The sequence below is a fragment of the Xyrauchen texanus genome, chromosome 38 (genome assembly GCF_025860055.1).
Source record: "Xyrauchen texanus isolate HMW12.3.18 chromosome 38, RBS_HiC_50CHRs, whole genome shotgun sequence".
NCBI lineage: Eukaryota > Metazoa > Chordata > Actinopteri > Cypriniformes > Catostomidae > Xyrauchen > Xyrauchen texanus.
This window is the reverse complement of record NC_068313.1, coordinates 1,895,326-1,913,161: the sequence shown is the minus strand read 5'-3', so window position 1 is coordinate 1,913,161 and position 17,836 is coordinate 1,895,326. Positions and strand designations below refer to the sequence as shown.

General features: G+C 41.2%; 1 protein-coding gene across 2 annotated transcripts in view; it reads left to right on the top strand.

The window, feature by feature from the left end:
• Positions 1-17,836, top strand: part of LOC127632191 (LIM domain kinase 1-like) — a 109,974-nt gene that overhangs the window by 42,737 nt on the left and 49,401 nt on the right. For both annotated transcript variants that reach the window (XM_052110789.1, XM_052110790.1), the window contains one exon: positions 10,780-10,918. In XM_052110789.1, coding sequence (XP_051966749.1) covers positions 10,780-10,918 — 139 coding nt within the window. The remainder of the gene's footprint in view (positions 1-10,779; positions 10,919-17,836) is intronic.

Sequence of the window (17,836 nt, the reverse complement as noted above, 5' to 3'; positions counted from 1 at the left end):
TTCATTTTTCAAAACGCTGTCTGTCCACGCCGCTGTTTTTCCAAAAGTTGTTCATCCACACTGAACATCTGAAAAGCTTAAATCCCCTTACTGTGTATGTGAAAAAAACGTAGGAAGTGTAGCCCCACGTCATTTCCATGTACAGTAGGCAATTGTCCTCGTGTTCTACCGGCAGACAGCAATTCACCCTAAACTTCCTGTCGCTTTTGAAGGAATGCAATGTGAAGAACAAAGTAACATTAATCTTTATAGGCGGCTGCATATATGAAAAAAAAACACCTATCCCTAAAAAAATTCTAACAAAAGGTTTCTCATCTGTTTTTTGTTGTATTAGGTGTCTTAAATAACATACTAAAAGTTTACCAAAGTTTGACCACTATTGACTGACAATTACATATCTTCGAGACAAAATGAAGGAATCTCTGACAAACCCAGATTCTGAACCATATGGAAATCAATACCTCAAGAGAAAATTGAGGGAACAGTACCAGGACAATGTACATTTCACTGAAGGGGAAGGCCTCCATGACATAGTGACAATAAGAGAGAAGACATCACAAATACTACGATCTTATTTCAGCGAACAAGAAAAGGATGAGGAATCCCAGAAACAAGCGATCATTCAAACAGCTGCGCGATTGATCAAAAGTGATATCAAGTCCAATGTCCCATCCGTTACGGATCAGTATCCGAGCACAAAGTCACTTGAGCTTAACTCTGCCCTTTCGTTTGTTCCTGAGACTCTTCGTACACTTTTGAATTGTCTATTTGTGGGTAAGGAGACAAGCCGAAAGGTTGCAGGAATTGGACAGGCAATTGTCCAGGCAGCACGACCATGTGCTGTGGTAGCTCCATTACAACTTGGCCTTGCAGTGCAGGCACATCATATGTATCGGTCACAATTCCTGGTGGATACCCTTCATGGAATGGGATTTGCTTCATCATACAAGGATATTTTGCATTTTGAAAAGAATGCAGCAGATTCAGTTGCCCCAGATATGTTAGCGGATGACATAGATGTGCTGGACATGGCACTTCTTTTTGCTGGGGACAATGCTGACCACAACATCCTTACTATTGATGGTAAGGGGACCTTCCACGGAATGGGAATCATAGCAGCAATCACTCCAGGGCGAAAAAGGGTTGTATCATTCCAAGGAGACACATTACCAACCTAGATTTTGCAGTGCAAAGTAAAATCCCAGTCATCGAATATCGCTTTGCGAAACATGTGCGCCAAACCATTGTGTTCAACGAACTCCCAGCACTGATCAACAGTGACAGAACAGTTGATGTCCTGTGGGAGCTCTCACTGAACTTCAAACAACAAACCCCAGGGTGGCAGGGAATGATGCATATCATTCATCAAGGACTAGAACATCCAGGCCAATCATCAGTTGTGTTCCTGCCAATGATTGACCTGTACTCTGGAGACAAAACGTGTATTTTGTCCACCTTGGATTTTGTTTTTGGCCTGACTATCAAACACAATGCTCCATCCATTATTACGTTTGATCAGCCACTGTACTGGAAAGCAGCAGAGATGATCATGGATGCACCACAGAGTAGTCCCCTGAAAAGCATAGTCTTAATGCTTGGAGGTTTTCATACTTTTATGAACCTACTTGGTGCAATAGGCACACTGATGGAAGGCACAGGACTCAGGAACATTATGGAAGTTGTCTATGGATCAAATGCCGTCCAGCACATGATGACTGGAAAGTCAGTGCAAAGAGCTTTTCGTGGATATTTGCTGGTGGACAAATGTCTCAATCACCTGGTATTTCGGAGCTGCAGGAGGATGACTCACAGTTTGAGTCTTTGGTGAACCAAGCTGGAGAGATGTACTCATCCATGGTAACGAAAGAAACAAATTTGGAGAGTGCTGCAGCATCAGTTATGCTGAACCAAATCAAGGAAAAGGTGGACACGAAGAGGGCAGACCTTATCACAAGGTCAAAAACCAGCCGGCTATGGGTAAACTATCAGAAGATGCTGCAGACAGCTCGAGCTCTGATCAAAGCAGATCGTACAGGATCTTGGAAGATGCACTTGCGCGCAATGTTGGACTGTCTGCCAATATTTGCCGCCGCTGGGCACTACAACTACCTGAAATCGGCATATTTCTACCTCCAAGAAATGTGCCAACTCGAGACCAGACACCCTGATGTACATGAGAAGTTTTCCAGGGGTTTCCATGTGATCCGCCGCAGCAACCAGTACTGGGCAGGCCTTAGCTCTGACCTTGTCATCGAGCAGACATTGATGCGATCCTTGAAAATCAGTGGAGGCTTGACCCATGGAAGTGGAATGACTGAAGAAATGCAAGCATTGTGGACCATGTCTACACCCATCACATCTGAATACAACAACGCCATGCAGGAATTCAATGACCTCACCTACATGACCAGCGAGCAGCACAGAGAATCCTCAGAAGCAAGAATGAAAATAGATCACTCTGATCTAGAAAAGATCAAGGAAAAGCTTAGCATTTACACACCATTCTATCCAGACCCATCTCTGAGAAACATTGTAACTGGTGTTGTTGCCAAAGAGGAGGTGAATGTGCATGAGTTTGAGACTGTTGGCAATGAGATCATTGAAAAGATGATTGGAAAACCAGTTTTTGGAATATCCTTCAAACGGAAAGGCCGAGCAAAAACCCTTGCAGATGACTCCACCATCAAAGCTGCCCAAGACCGAACCATTGATCCTTCTTTGCTGTTCCAACGGTTCCTGATCATGTCGAAAACTGGACAGTTTTCACTGGAAGGTGTAATGAGCTATGAGCTCTGCTCATTTCCTGCAGCCCTGTTCGAAGGAAAGGAAATCTTCCATAAAGCCAATAAGCCCCTACTAGCGCAGGCAGTCACTGAGTTCTCAAGCAAGAAATCTAACAAAACTGTCCTGGATTCCATCCCACCAACTGAGCATTATGTCCTTGACGGTGGCTCCCTGGTTCACTGCTTGGCATGGAAAAAGGGTGACAGTTACGGTGCCATTGCACAGTCATATGCAGACTTTACCATACGCCATTATGGTAAAGCAACAGTCGTTTTTGATGGTTATAGTGAAGGTCCTTCCATCAAAGACAATACGCATCAGAGACGTGGTGAAAACACTCACCCCAATGTTAACTTCAATGCAGAGACTGAGTTTGTGGGAAGAAAGGATGATTTCCTTTCCAGATCTGGCAACAAACGAGAACTGATCAATCTTATGACCTTGGAGCTGGAGAAGAAGGGCTGCACTGTTATTAATGCATCAGGTGATGCAGACGTGGACATTGTCAAAGCTGCAGTCAAGGCCTCAGAACATCAGCCCACAACCTTGATAGGGGAGGATACAGACTTACTCATTCTTCTACTCTACTATGCTTCGACGAATAATAGAGGCCTCTATTTTCGTTCAGACAAGTCCAAAACAACTAAAGTGTACAACATCAGTGAGATGAAACAAGTCCTGGGTACTGACTTGTGCTCCCAGTTGCTGTTTATTCACGCCTTCACAGGATGTGATATAACTTCATGCATTTTTAGTGTTGGCAAACAGACAGCATTCCAGAAACTTGTGAATGGTGAATCAACCATCCAGTCCTGTGCAAATGTGTTTCTGCTCCCACATCAAGCAAGGAATGTCATAGAGGACTATGGGACCAAGGCAATGGCAGTGTTGTTTGGCGGAAAGAGTACTGATTCACTTCCCTTTTTGCGCTACAACCATTTTAGCAAGAAAATCGTTACCGCCAAATAATTTGTTACCCCAGAACGTCTGCCTCCAACTGAGTCCTCAACCAAATACCACTGCCAAAGAGTTTACTTCCAGATCATGGTGTGGATTGGAAAGGAAGGTGACATGAACACAGTGGATTGGGGATGGAAACTACTGGACAACCGGTTCCTGCCAGTTATGACCAGTAAGACTGCTGCCCCAGAAAGCCTCTTGCAGATGATCCACTGTAATTGCACAACTGCCTGCCGAACACAACGGTGCAGTTGCAGGGCATATGGACTACCATGCATGCCTGCTTGTGGACCATGTCAAGTTGGGAATTGTGAGAATCACTATAATCAACCTCTATGGGAGGAAGAGTGTGACGGCTAATGGTAAATCTAATGAAGGTCACAGTAAAAAAAAGTATACAAAATAAACCAGAATAAGAGGAAACAACTGAATACAATAGAAAAAGATACATATAAATAAAAAGTATTAAAACTATATAAAAAAACAAAAGGCAAAAAAAAATAAAAAACGCATTATAAAAAATATTAAAAAAAATATAAAAAAAATAAAACACAAAAAAATAAAAGGGGTTAGCGGTACTGAGCCTTCACGTGGCAGCCCTGTTTTGACTAATTTTACAGTGCCACACAGTTCTAATGAATTTATTCATTATTGGAATCAAAAGAATGGTTATGAACCACAGGAACCACAGAAACCACCAACACTAGGCAAAATGATATGAGAAAGGAGAAATATGCAATTACTTAAGGGAAATTGTACTTATTTTTCACATAAATATGCTTGTAATGCTTTATGTATTGTATGCTTTAATATATAATTGTACTTGAAGTCACTTATCTACCATGCAAATATGCTAATTATAATATTACATGGCCAAAACATGTATCAGGCACCAGTATTCCTGGTCTAGGAGGAATACAAAGGAGTAATGGTCATTTTAAGGACCTGACGGCCGCCATTTTGGAAATAGGGCCTTTCTTGGAGTCAAACTTTGGTAAACTTTTAGTATGGTTTTAAGTACATCTGATATCACTGTAAACCACTGATAAACCTTTTGTTAGAATTTTTTTGGGGTCAAGCCATATTTGCAGCTGACTATTAACAATGCTTTTAAAGTGGACAGAAGGCACAACAACACTGCTACAACGCGGACCACCATCTTGATCGTTTTGGGTTAAACTGATCACATGACTGCTTCGTAATTTTTGAATACGCCGATTTCAAATCGATCCGCTTGGAGAGCATTTTTGAAAAGCTCAATTTTGGTACAAGGTGGCCCAAAAAAAAAAAAAACGGTGTCACTATGTTCAAATTTAAAAAATGCATGAAGGCGTTTGCACATTTTTGGTGTACTTTTACAAGTTTTTGTATACAACAAAATTACATCCATGTTTATATTGTCCATGGTATTTACATGTTACTCCAGGAAACTTTAACGAATACCAACGTGCATGTCCAAAAAGCATGGTTTATTTGGTAGTTGGGAGCTCATAGAAGCTGCTATGAATGGAGTGATTGATCTCATAAACACCGAAGGATATGTGTTTTAATGAAGTGCTGCTCGATTCCCTTCAGAGATAGAGATGAACGAGAGAGATGTCCTGGGCAGTGAGACAGACAGATGAGGGAATGATTAACAGCATCCTGTTCGTCTCTGCTTTCATCACTGCAGTCCGATAACACAGCCCTGGGGAGCATCACACACACACTTTGGGTCGAATTCATCAGCTAATGGACCGTCTTCCATTAACAAAGACCTTCATTCACATAGACTGTAGACCAGTCCTGACATTGTGGCAGTGACTTTGCACAAGCAATCACCACTTTTTTCTTCTCAAAATGTAAAATTTGTTATCGTAATGGTATTGAGCAAAGCATTGAGTGTAAGGAGCACATTTAATGTGGTTCTCCGTTAGTCTGCAGGGACACACTTTCCATATATATTACTACATCATTTTATAGGGAATAATGCTTGTGGTCGTCCAACATTCACTGCTATTATTAACACATATTTTGTATTATAAAGAATTACATGAAGCTGAACATATTCTACTTCTCTCACACCAATTACAGGTTAAACAGGATGACAGTTTGGCTGTCCAGATTGAGAACAATAGGTGTGGTGGAGTCATTCTTTATTTATATAGATGATCCACATCATCATCCATTTATATTCAGTTCGTGTCATATACGCATGTTCGTGTCTACAACATTGACCGTTTTTACACATGTAAAAAATCTGAATTAGACCGTTCTCTAAAGCATTTTATCTGGTTACTCACTGGAGTATGTTGCCATTGTACACCATCAGAGTCATTGTTATTTGGGACACTGGTTTTCCTTGTTGTGCATAAATGAGAGAGTGACTTCAAGTTCAGTTTGTTGAGTTTCTCTGTGAAAGGGGGTTACGTACATCAGAGCTGCTGTGGTAAATCACTGTCACTTTTGTCTCTGACAACTTTGCAACTTATCATTCCTAGATTAATACTGAAGTGTGATTTAGTAGGTATACTCAAAGGAATGTTCTGGTTTCAATACAAGTTTTAACTCAATCAACAGCATTTGTAGCAAAAGGTTGAATAGCACCAAAAGAAATTTGACTCATCCATTGTTTTTTGTTCTTTAAGCAAAAAAAAGGAGTGGGTAAAAATATAGATTTTTATTTGAACTATTTCGATATTGATTCTTCAGTCTCAAGATCGAACATTTACTCTATGTGCAACCCTCTACCACACTAGAGGAAATCACTCACGTTTGCGCTATGCAACTAAAATGTAGGCTATACTGTATATTTGGCAACTGGCTGGTAAATGATGAGATTTTACTCCGCAGTGATCGTGTAGTTTAGTGGTGTAGTGTTCATCAGCGAGATCCTTTCACTGTGTGTTGAGAGTAAAAGTTGTTCCGTGTAATGTGTGTCCAAAGACGAGATCCACGTGATCCATTTGTCATTGAATAATGTCTCTTTTAATACCCTTTCTGTTCTTTACAGTCAGTTGCTGAACAAAAACAATAAAAAAGAGACACTTAATTCTAATCAGGCATAGCACAGATGAGATAAAGCCTTCCGAGTCCTCTCTCATTAACATGTGCTCATCTAAAGACGCTCTTTACAGAACTGCCTGTTTTAGCAAATGTTCAACAAATCAGCATAAATACTTGTAAATAGTACAAATTATGCATGTAAACAAGATATAATATATGCAATATAATATATTTATTGATGGAATATATGGATTGGTTCATTTTTAAAGAGCTAAAATTTGACCAAAACTATGGAAAACTATACATTTAATTATTAAAATTAATATTTTCGTATTGTACCAAGTTAGAAGGTGCCCTGTACAATTAACAGCATTTGCTGGAAGAGAATGTCTTTTAGATGTAAGCAAAAGGGACAATATATATATATATGAAATATACCCATATGAATTGATATTGGAATAGAATTGAATCGGGAAATCTGTATCAATATCCTGCTCTATAAAAAACTCAGTTACAGTACTGGACTTACAATGGAGTTAAAATGGGGCCAATCCACAAAATGTGAAAATATGTACGTAAGTATAGGCAGAATAATGAAACTTAATTAACTCCATTAAAACAACTCTGTGTGATAAAAGGAACCTTTTCCATGTAAAGTGACATCCAATATTTCAACTTTGTTTTCATGGTGACATAATGCTGGTAAGCCATTTAATCCTGGCAACTTTCATGGCGTTTTTTTGTTCCTGTTGTTTTCATATGTTCATGATGTCCAGTGATGAAAAACAGTCAGAAACAGTCCAAACCAAAGCTGTCTGCTACATATTACCAGACCAAGAGTGTGACGACGCACTTTGTGCTGGCACCATCCACAAGTTCATTCACCTAGAACAGTAGTCCAACTGCAAAATTGATGATTTAAACAACTTTACTGCTCAAATAATATGTTTTATTAGAATATAAAATAAGAATAATATTTAAATTGACTTGTAATGTTACTTCCTACAACAAATAGAGTTAACACAAAAGAGATCCACAGACTTATTTGAGGCTCGGTATTGTTTATCTTCACAAATAAATAATTAAAATTATTATGAGGCACTTTTATTTTTATATAATAATGCATTTGGTGATTTGGCTGAACAGTTTTCTGAATTTCTATGAATAAGAATGAAAAACAGTATATGATAAAACGTATGATAAATATCGCAGTATATCGCGACAGTATATCGCAGTTTTGAATCACAATACACCAAAAATAAAGAATCACAATTCTATCATATTGTGACCTGGATATCGATATAATATTGTATCGCCAGTTACCTTGTGATCCCCACCCATATGTTGATTGATTGATTGATTGATTTATTTGTCCTCGAGAGGAAATTTGTTTCCACCATAGGTGCGTACATAATACAGACACACATGTATAACATATTAGAAACATCAACATATAAACATCTAAAAAAAAAAAAAAAAAAAAAAAAAAACAGAGACAGAGAGCATAACTGACGTATCAAAGGCTGATTTCCTATGTATTTAGAGCTCGTATAGATACAGGAACAAAACTCTTACTGAACTTGGCCTTCCTACACATCGGTAACCTATACCTGCGGCCAGAAGGCAGAAGGATAAAATACTTGTAAAGTGGGTGTTCTGAGTCATTTAAGATTTTTTGTGCCTTTCGCAACGTGAATGTCGAGACACTATCCGATAAATTGGGGGTAGGGATACCAGTAATTTTACTTGCTAAATGAGTTATCTTTAAGAATTTGTTCTTGTTGGTAACTGTAAGCATATGAAAAAAACAAATGGCCCCATAAGTAAGGACCGGTTCAATAATACTACGATACAGAAGCAGAAGGAGACTTGGCTGAACAGACAAGTGCCTAAGTTTACGAATAGCTGTCAGTCTTTGTTGACAGCATTTGTAAACCCCTAGAGTATGCTGGTTAAAATTGAGATTTTGGTCCAAAATAATGCCAAGATATTTGAAATGCTCTACTCTCTCAACTATCTCTCCATCAATGATAATGCTAGAAGCATGGATCTGTGTTTTTGAGGTGCTAAAGACCAGTTCCTTAGTCTTTAAAATATTGAGGTGCAGAAAGTTATCCTCACACCACTTTCTAAAATGTGCTGTAGAACGTTGATAGTCCAAAAAAGAGTCCTTGTCCTCATTAAGCAGAGCAAGAATGGCTGTATCATCTGCATATTTAAAATAATGTTAGTCCACACTGCCTTTTGTGAAGCATTTTACAAAAGTTGCTCATCCACACGGAATCGTCTGAAAACGGTTAAATCCCCTTACTGCACATGCGAACTAAACGTAAGAAGTGTAGCTCTGCGTCATTTCCATGCACGGTCTGAAACGCAATTGTCCTCGTGTTCCTCTGCCGGACAGCAATTCCGCTTAAATGAAAAACGAATATAATATATTTAGTAAAAAAAATTATGTTATATATATTTGTATTTATTTATGTTTTGGATGCAAACTTAATAGAATGAAGAAGTATGCGGTAATGGAGAGCGTTTTTGAAACGTAAAGGAAAACGGCGTACAGTGTGCATGACAAGCGTAAATGTACAGAAAACAATGCATTGTCACACGAAACCGTATTATTGTGGATGTGGCCATACTCTACACAAGTATGTGAACACAAACACTTCTAGTTACACAAGCTCAGTTTCATGTGTCATCATGTTCTGAAATGTGTCGGAGCACAATTCATAACAGCGTACCTGTGCATTGCATTTTCAGTGTTGTCGCAAAGCGTGCTTTAACATTCATTAGCATAAACTGTTTTCTTCAGCGAACCGTTTTCTCTTTCAGTTTGCTGAACAAGTTATTTAAAGTTAAACTGTTTATAGCTAGCTTCCTGAATAATATCACATGTGGTTTAATGGTACAGCCATTTGAAGGATCTATTGCCACTTGGAGTACTGAGGTTATGCAACATAATGCACAAACCCATGTTATCTACAGTACAAAAGGATCACATGATACCAATGTGTTGGGCAAGTAATTTGTGTCTGTTTTTGCACACTGTAATTGAATAGAGTTTGTTTCAAGCCTTAGTCCAAGGAGTTAGAATGTACATTTCTGGTCCTCGGAGAGAGGGCATCGCCTTCTCATCTTAGTCATCTACCTACTCTGCACAACTGTATACAATCTATATGCCCACACTGAAGGATATGGCCTGATAATAGAGGGACATTAAGAGCTGTGCAGCTGTAGGGTTTGGTTTCCTGGTTTCCTGGTTCTGTCACAGTTCAGAGGTCATGATGATGCTCTGGTTGGGTGTGGAGGGCATTCTGTGGCAGCTGGTTTTAATGAGTTTGTCTCCCTCGGGGTCTGATCTGATCAATATATAGTACTGTCTCTAATGGACGGTCTGGTCTGTGAGATCTCAGGCTACAGGCAATGTTATGACACCACACACACGAGATGGATCATCTGATATCATTGTGATGTTCATGTAATGCTGGTGGTTTTAAGAGTTTCTCAATGCATGTACTCACTCTACTGTCAGCTCTGACTTTGCCTTTTACAGTATACTTGGAAAAACATGTTATTAGATTTTTCAGCTGCAACTGTCTGTAGTATTAGTTAGTTAGTATTTAATTTTAATATTGCCATGTTCATGAAATGGACCATTTTTGGGGGGATTACTCTATTGTACTACACTGGTTTCGCACTGTAGATTCAAATGAACTGGTTTAAGAGTCATTTTTTCCAGGATCCAGGATGTTTCGTGCTGCTGAATCAAAAGTTGTAGCAGAAAACACTGTTCAAGTATTTAGCAGTGTTGTGACCACATCGACAGAAGAATGCACATTTGAGAAGCAACAAAAGTCTTAAAAAATAACTGTTCTGGTTATTTTTTGAAAAACGGATCCAGTTCTGAATAAGATCGGTTATAATATCCGTTCCCAATCCTACTGAAGTATCATTCATTTTGAGGTCCTTTGTTAATCTTTACCTTTGACCTTGTTTATGCGCATTGTGTTTCTTTGCACTCACTTACAATTCTCTCTCTCTCTCCCCCAGGTGTTGTGAGTGCAGGTCGTCCCTCTCTCACTGGTACTATGAGAAAGACGGCCGTCTGTTCTGTAAGAAAGATTACTGGGCCAAATTTGGCGAGTTGTGTCATGGCTGCTCTGAGCCCATCACCACCGGACTGATAATGGTAAGTCCAGACGGCTTGAAACCCAATCTTTCTATCTATCCTCACCTCACAATCCTGTTTTCCACCCATCCATTCATCCATCTTACAGTTTTCTCATCCGCTCCAGTTTCACCATTCTACAGTACTGCATTCACACAGTTACTGCGGCCGTAAATAAACTTCACTTCAGAGCTGCTATCTATAATTCAAACTTTGTGTTAATGAAGGGAAAGTTTGTGTGGCCTCTTGTTTGAATACATTTACTGCTCGCTGGATTATTCACTTCTAGAGCAAATGAGTTGTATGAATGAATTATAAGCTTTTGAATTCATTTGTTGAGCCTGAAACCTCATAACAACTTTTTTTACATCCTGTCTTGGTGGGTAAAATTAAAGATTTCCACAGAGTAATTTAGATTTGTCTGTCAGATTGTAAAGTTAAACGGACTTGTCAGTTATGCACTTACGATTAAAGACTTCAATCGTGCGTTTCTGTAAACACAAACATTATAATGTGACGGGGTTGGTAGTATCTTATCACGCGACTTCTTGAGCGCGTTACCGTGGAGACATAGTGTGTGTGGATGCTTCACGCAATTCTCCACGGCATCCACACACAACTCGCCACACTCCCCACGAGAGCGAGAACCACATTATATCAACCACGAGGAAGTTACTCCATGTGACTCTACCCTCCCTAGCAACCGGCCCAATTTGGTTGCTTAGGAGACCTGACTAGAGTCACTCAGCACATTCGTCAAAACATTCTAAAAGCAAGATATATTTACTTGAGAAGCAGGGTTAGGGTTATTGTGTTATTTTGTATTGTTTACAGAATAATCAACAAAATTAGGAGCGTATATTCTTATAACAAGAAAAACAAATTGTCAATTGGGTAAGGAAAAAATCGATTCATAGGGAAAACTATAGGAATGTCCCAATACCGATACTGGTATCATTATCTGGTCCGATACCGCACTCATGTACTGGTACTCTTACTCATAAAATGCTCCGACACCATCTGATGTACGAACGTCATTATGTAAACATTCAGCCCACAGATTAAAATCACGTTATGTCCTAGTCAGGTTATTTAACTGCAAAAGATGCAATTTAAAGAGATAAATATATAGTTTGCATGTAATTCAATTGTGAGCGCTCCTTATTGACTCATACAGGGAAAACACCGTCATGAGCATTGTTAATGGTAAATGGTCTGCACTTATATAGCGCCTTTTTAACCTTAGCGGTATACACTGCATCTCATTCACACACCAATTATTGCAGAGCTGCCATGCAAGGTGCTAGCCTGCCATTGGGAGCAACTTGGGGTTCAGTGTCTTGCCCAAGGACACTTCGGATGTGGAGTTATGTGGGCCGGGATTCAAACCACCAATCCTGTGATTAGTGGCCGACCCGCTCTACCACCTGAGCCATTGTGCGCTCTTGTTTGTAGCAGATGACAGTAAACGGAGTGCAAATGCACATTGTAGCATGAGGCACATACAGAGTACATACTTATTTAATTAAATAGCAGCCTTTTGCGCTTTAATAATCACTTTGAGTCATGTGTGTCAGGTAAGCCATCTATGCGCATGTATGTCACACTGTTTGTATGGAGGCGTGCAGTCTCATGGAACATGCACATGTAAAAGGTTGTCACTCATTGTTTCTATCTTCTGAATTTTAGTTTTTATGTTGTTGCAAGAACAGTATCGTCTGTAAATGTCCTCAGACATCTCAGGAGGTGTTTTGAGTTCAGTTCTCTTTAGTTCCACAGAACAGTTCATTGTGAACGCAACTCTGCAGCCAATGCATCTGTGATTATAACATCTAATAATACAAAAACACGTTCACCTCCAACCATGATTTATATTTCCCTGAATATTATCATCATTATAATTATTATTTTTACATTTATAATTGTTTTTATGTCTTCATTTGTGTAAGTAATTTTCCACCTGCATGTTTAAACGGATTCTTGCCTGACCTTAAATGGAACAGTGCATATATATATATATATATATATATTATTCTATAATCACATTATTTTATTTGCTTTTTCATTTTGTTTGGAGTGCAAATTTTGGTTAAAATAAATAAAAAAATAAAGTTCGAAGTTTGAAATCAAGGTGTCTTGCTTTATTGTGTAGGCTTAACCATAACCCTGCTTAACGAAAATGACCCCATAGTAACACCTAGCGTCCAATCAGCAGTTCGTCGGTTTCCTGTAGAGTTTTTTCTACGACCATCCGACTCTTCTCATCAACTAACGTTTGGTCGACTATCAGGGGGCAGCCCTCATTTTTTTACCTGGAAATAGATTTTTTGCAGTGTTGTGATGGGACTAAATCTAACTGCATTAAAAATGCAACTTTGTGAAATATTGTTCGGTTTTGTTTACTCGGTAGTAAATATATTTGTGTTGCAAATACAGTATATCATGCAATTTGGTGTAAATCTTAATGCTGTTGTTTTGGAATATTTTACAAAATATGCATGAAGGTGAACATTACCATTTTCATCTGAAATATTAATCTTCTGCTGTTTTCAAAATAATAAAGTAAGCTGCATTCCTCCTCTGTTTCCTCTTGAGGTTTTAGAGATTCTGATCATTTGTTCTTCAGAAACCATTCATACAGATTCAGATCTAACTGTGACTTTGTATTAGTCTTTCCCAGCTGCTCTCTGTCCTGGATTTCTTCCTGTTAATCAAATATGCATGTTTTGTTTTAGTATATTGAATGCTGTCTCCATCTATTTTGTCGATACTGTGAGGACACAAACTGACACACGGCGCGCGCGGTTGTGTATATATAGCTGTGGTTTGACCCACACTCATCACTCATAAAACACAGGTGCAGCTCGCAGCAACACTGTAGAGGGTGCTAAAGTGATGGTCATGCATCTGTCAACGTTTACCCACACAGACAGCAGCGTCTGGTCGCTCTCACAGCAGTTTGCACACGGTTTCTTTCTTGCTCGATGGGTTTATGACATTTGTTCTGTGATGTTGGTCAAGAAAACTAGAGTTTGACCAGAGTTTTGCTTGAAAAGTTTCCCAACGGAACTATTGTTTGGACTGACCTTGTCTGTACCTTGTCACACAGTGACCCTTGTTATAATTTAATGAAAATAATAATAATAATAATAATGATCAAATAATTATCCAAAATACAGTTTCTTGGCCAGTAAGAATGATTTATGGATGATACCTTTTATTGTAATTTATATAAATAAAATGACCATTATTTATGGTAATTTTTGCAATGTTTTGTAATATTTGTGGAGATTGAAATATTTTTTTTTTAAAATCAACATAGACGAGAAGCTGGAGGAGGAAAGCTTCCGACCCGTTATTGCCCCTTTAAAGGGTAGATTCTGAAATATCCTGTCACAATTATTAAAGAATCATCTGATCATGATTATTTGAGAAAACATTGATTATTTTGCATTTTATTACCCAAAAAGGGAATTTTAATCTAATATAAAAATGCCATGTTTTTGTGTCTCATTTTCTGTGTGTCATTGAGCTGTACTGCGAAGCGCACTGACAGTGTAATATAATATAATATGATATAATATAATATAATATAATATTATAATATAATAGCTATGTAGGTTGGCTAGGTTCCAAAAACAACAGTGTAAATGTAAAATGAACAAAAACTAAATTTGACCCAAAAAATCTTTGGAAATACAGTAGTTTGATATTTATTATTTCATATTCTTAAGGAATAAAGCACACATACACCTTATGTATGACAATTTGTATAACAATTAATCATCATAATCACAATTATTTGTTTGACAATTAATCATCAGCCAAATTTCATAATCGAGTCAAGTAATTTATATTTGTATTTGTATTGGGCAGTGGTCACCAATTAGTGGACCGCGGTCCTGGACCAGGCCTCGGCTTGGTTTCATGACAAGGGTTGCCCCATCCTACCGTTTCTACAGCTTAAGTGAGCAACGTGTCAAAACTACGGAGCTGTACACACCACGCCAAGTAATATTTTTCTTTACCGCCGAACGTGCTTCATTCCCGCGCCGCACACTGCCTCTCCCTGCCTCTCCCTACTATAGACATATAGTAGCGCAGAGACGGTGAGCAGCAATATAGATGATACTAGCAGCTTTCTTCTAAACACATTGTGGAAAACAAGAATGAAGCAAAGTGAAACGTATCGGTTACCTAGCGTAACCTCGGTTCTCTCTAGATGAGGGAACGAGTATTGCGTAAGCTAGCTTACGCTACGGGAAAGATTCATCTTTTCTGAGATATTGAAGCCAAAAAATTATCCTTAATTTTTGTATCCATTGTCAACGCAGTGCGGCAGCTGCAGACCTTGAGCGAGCTAGCTAGCGAGCTCATAGGTTGCTCTGCGGCAACTGCTGCAGCCTATAGACGAGCTTGGGCAAACTCGCATCCAATGAGAGGCGTCCGCGCGCTCACTGCATCAAAGCCCGCCAAAATGGGCGTGACTAGAGTGCATATAAGCGTAGTTCGTAGGCTGGAACCCTGGTTTTCATTGACTGAAGCAAAAAGTCGCTCGTGGAGCGAGCACGGCCGGCTACGCAATACTCGTTCCCTCATCTAGAGAGAACCGAGGTTACGCTAGGTAACCGATACGTTCTCTTACGAGAGGTTCTCTCGTATTGCGTAAGCTAGCTTACGCTACGGGAACCCATTGTCAACGCCGTGCGCGCCAAGCATCCACTGTATGAGCCCCAGGGAATTAAGGGGGGACCCGGGGGAGCCCTTATGAGTGGGGAAATAATATTTGGCCAGCAAGAATGCAGGTCATTGATTGTGTAATACATAAGCACATAGTAGGACGGGAACGACAGAGCGGCGGTGCTGGTCTGTGTGGAATGTGTCCCGTCAGTGCAGCTCACCAGGGGAGCTGTAGCGTATTAAACCGCTAGTAGGTTTGCCTGCAGAGCGGGCACTTCCATATTGTAAAATCTGACAAAGGTGGAGGGGAAGTCCATCCCGCTGCCACACATATGTCGTGAATGGAAATTCCGCTGGACCATGCCCACGAGGATGCCATGCCTCTAGTGGAGTGAGCCCTAATGCCCAACGGGCATAGCAGGTCTTTTGACGCGTATGCAGCAGCAATAGCGTCCACTATCCATCTAGATAGTGTCTGTTTCGAGGCGGCGAGACCTTTGGTGCGCCCTCCGAACGAAACGAAAAGCTGCTCGGAGCGTCTGAAAGCAGCGGAGCGCGCAGTATACAATCTCAGTGCTCTGACCGGGCAAAGGAGATTGGCGTCGCGTTCGCTATCGGGTGCTGGCAGCGCCGATAGGGAAATGACCTGTGCTCTGAAAGGAGTACCGATCACCTTGGGAACATAGCCGTGTCTAGGCTTTAAAATGACCTTGGAGTCACTTGGTCCAAACCCAAGACACGCAGCGCTGACAGACAGCACGTGAAGGTCTCCCACACGTTTGACTGATGACAGGGCAGTCAGAAAAACGGTTTTGAGTGAAAGGTATTTCAAATCCACGGATTGAAGTGGTTCGAAAGGGGGGGCTTTCATAGTTTCGAGAACTATAGAAAGATCCCAGATAGGAACCGATGGGGGCGCGGGGGGTTCATCCTTCTAGCTCCCCTGAGGAAGCGGATGACCAGCTCGTTTTACCCCATGACTGGCCGTGCAGGGGTTCAGCGAACGCCGCAACGGCCGCCACATACACTTTGAGCGTGGATGGGGATCTGCCCTTATCCAGCAGCTCTTGTAGAAATACGAGCAGCGACGACACCCCACATGTCCGTGGGTCCAGGTCTCTGTCGGTGCACCATTTTGAGAACACAGACCATTTTGACGCATAGAGTCTTCTCGTGGAAGGGGCTCTAGCGTGTATGATGGTGTTTATTACTCCTTCTGGCAGAGCGACGGGTAGTCGTTGATCACCCACGCATGCAGCGCCCAGCGCTCTGGGTGGGGATGCCAGATTGTGCCGCGAGCTTGAGAGAGGAGATCTGCTCTCACTGGGATGGGCCACGGCGCTGTCAGTGACAGCTGCGTAAGCTCCGGGAACCATGTCTGATTCTCCCAACGCGGGGCTATGAGGAGCACCGAGTGACGCGTTTCCCTGATCCTCTGCATTACCTGTGGCAATAGCGAGACGGGAGGGAAGGCGTAAAGCGGGCGTCTGGGCCAGTCCTGGGCCAGCGCGTCCTCGCTTTCGAGAAAAATATTGGGCAGTGAGAGTTCTCTTTGGACGCAAAGAGGTCTATCTCTGCTCTGCCGAATAGGTGCCATAACGTCTGGACTGTTTGAGCGTGCAGGGACCATTCCCCTGGGGGAATATTGTCTCTGGACAGTCTGTCCGGGCCGTCGTTCAGGTGGCCTGGCACGTGCGTCGCCCTCAGCGAGCGCAGGTGGCACTGGGACCAACTCAGTATGCGTTTTGTCAGATGGAAGAGGTTCCTGGATCTGACACCGCCCTGACGGTTTAGGTAGGATACCACAGATCTGTTGTCCGAACGGACCAGGACGTGGTGACCCTGAATGACCGGGAGAAAGCGCACGAGCGCGTACTCGACCGCTATCATTTCCAGACAATTTATGTGAAGGAGCTTTTCCTGAACTGACCATAGGCCGAAAACCGGAGAGCCCTCGCAGACCGCGCCCCAACCCGTGTTGGACGCGTCTGTCGAGATGACTTTTCGGCGAGATACAGCTCCCATTGTCACTCCCCGCTGATACCATTCGGCCACTGTCCAGGGCTGCAGAGCTGATATGCAGGTCTGAGTCACCTTGATGGGCTGGCGGCCTGTGGCCCAAGCCCGGCGAGACGCGCGGGTGTTTAGCCAATGCTGAAGCGGGCGCATGTGCAGTAAACCCAGCTGAAGTACTGCTGCGGCTGAGGCCATGTAACCTAGCACTCTCTGGAATTTCTTCAGAGGCGTGAGGCTGTTCAT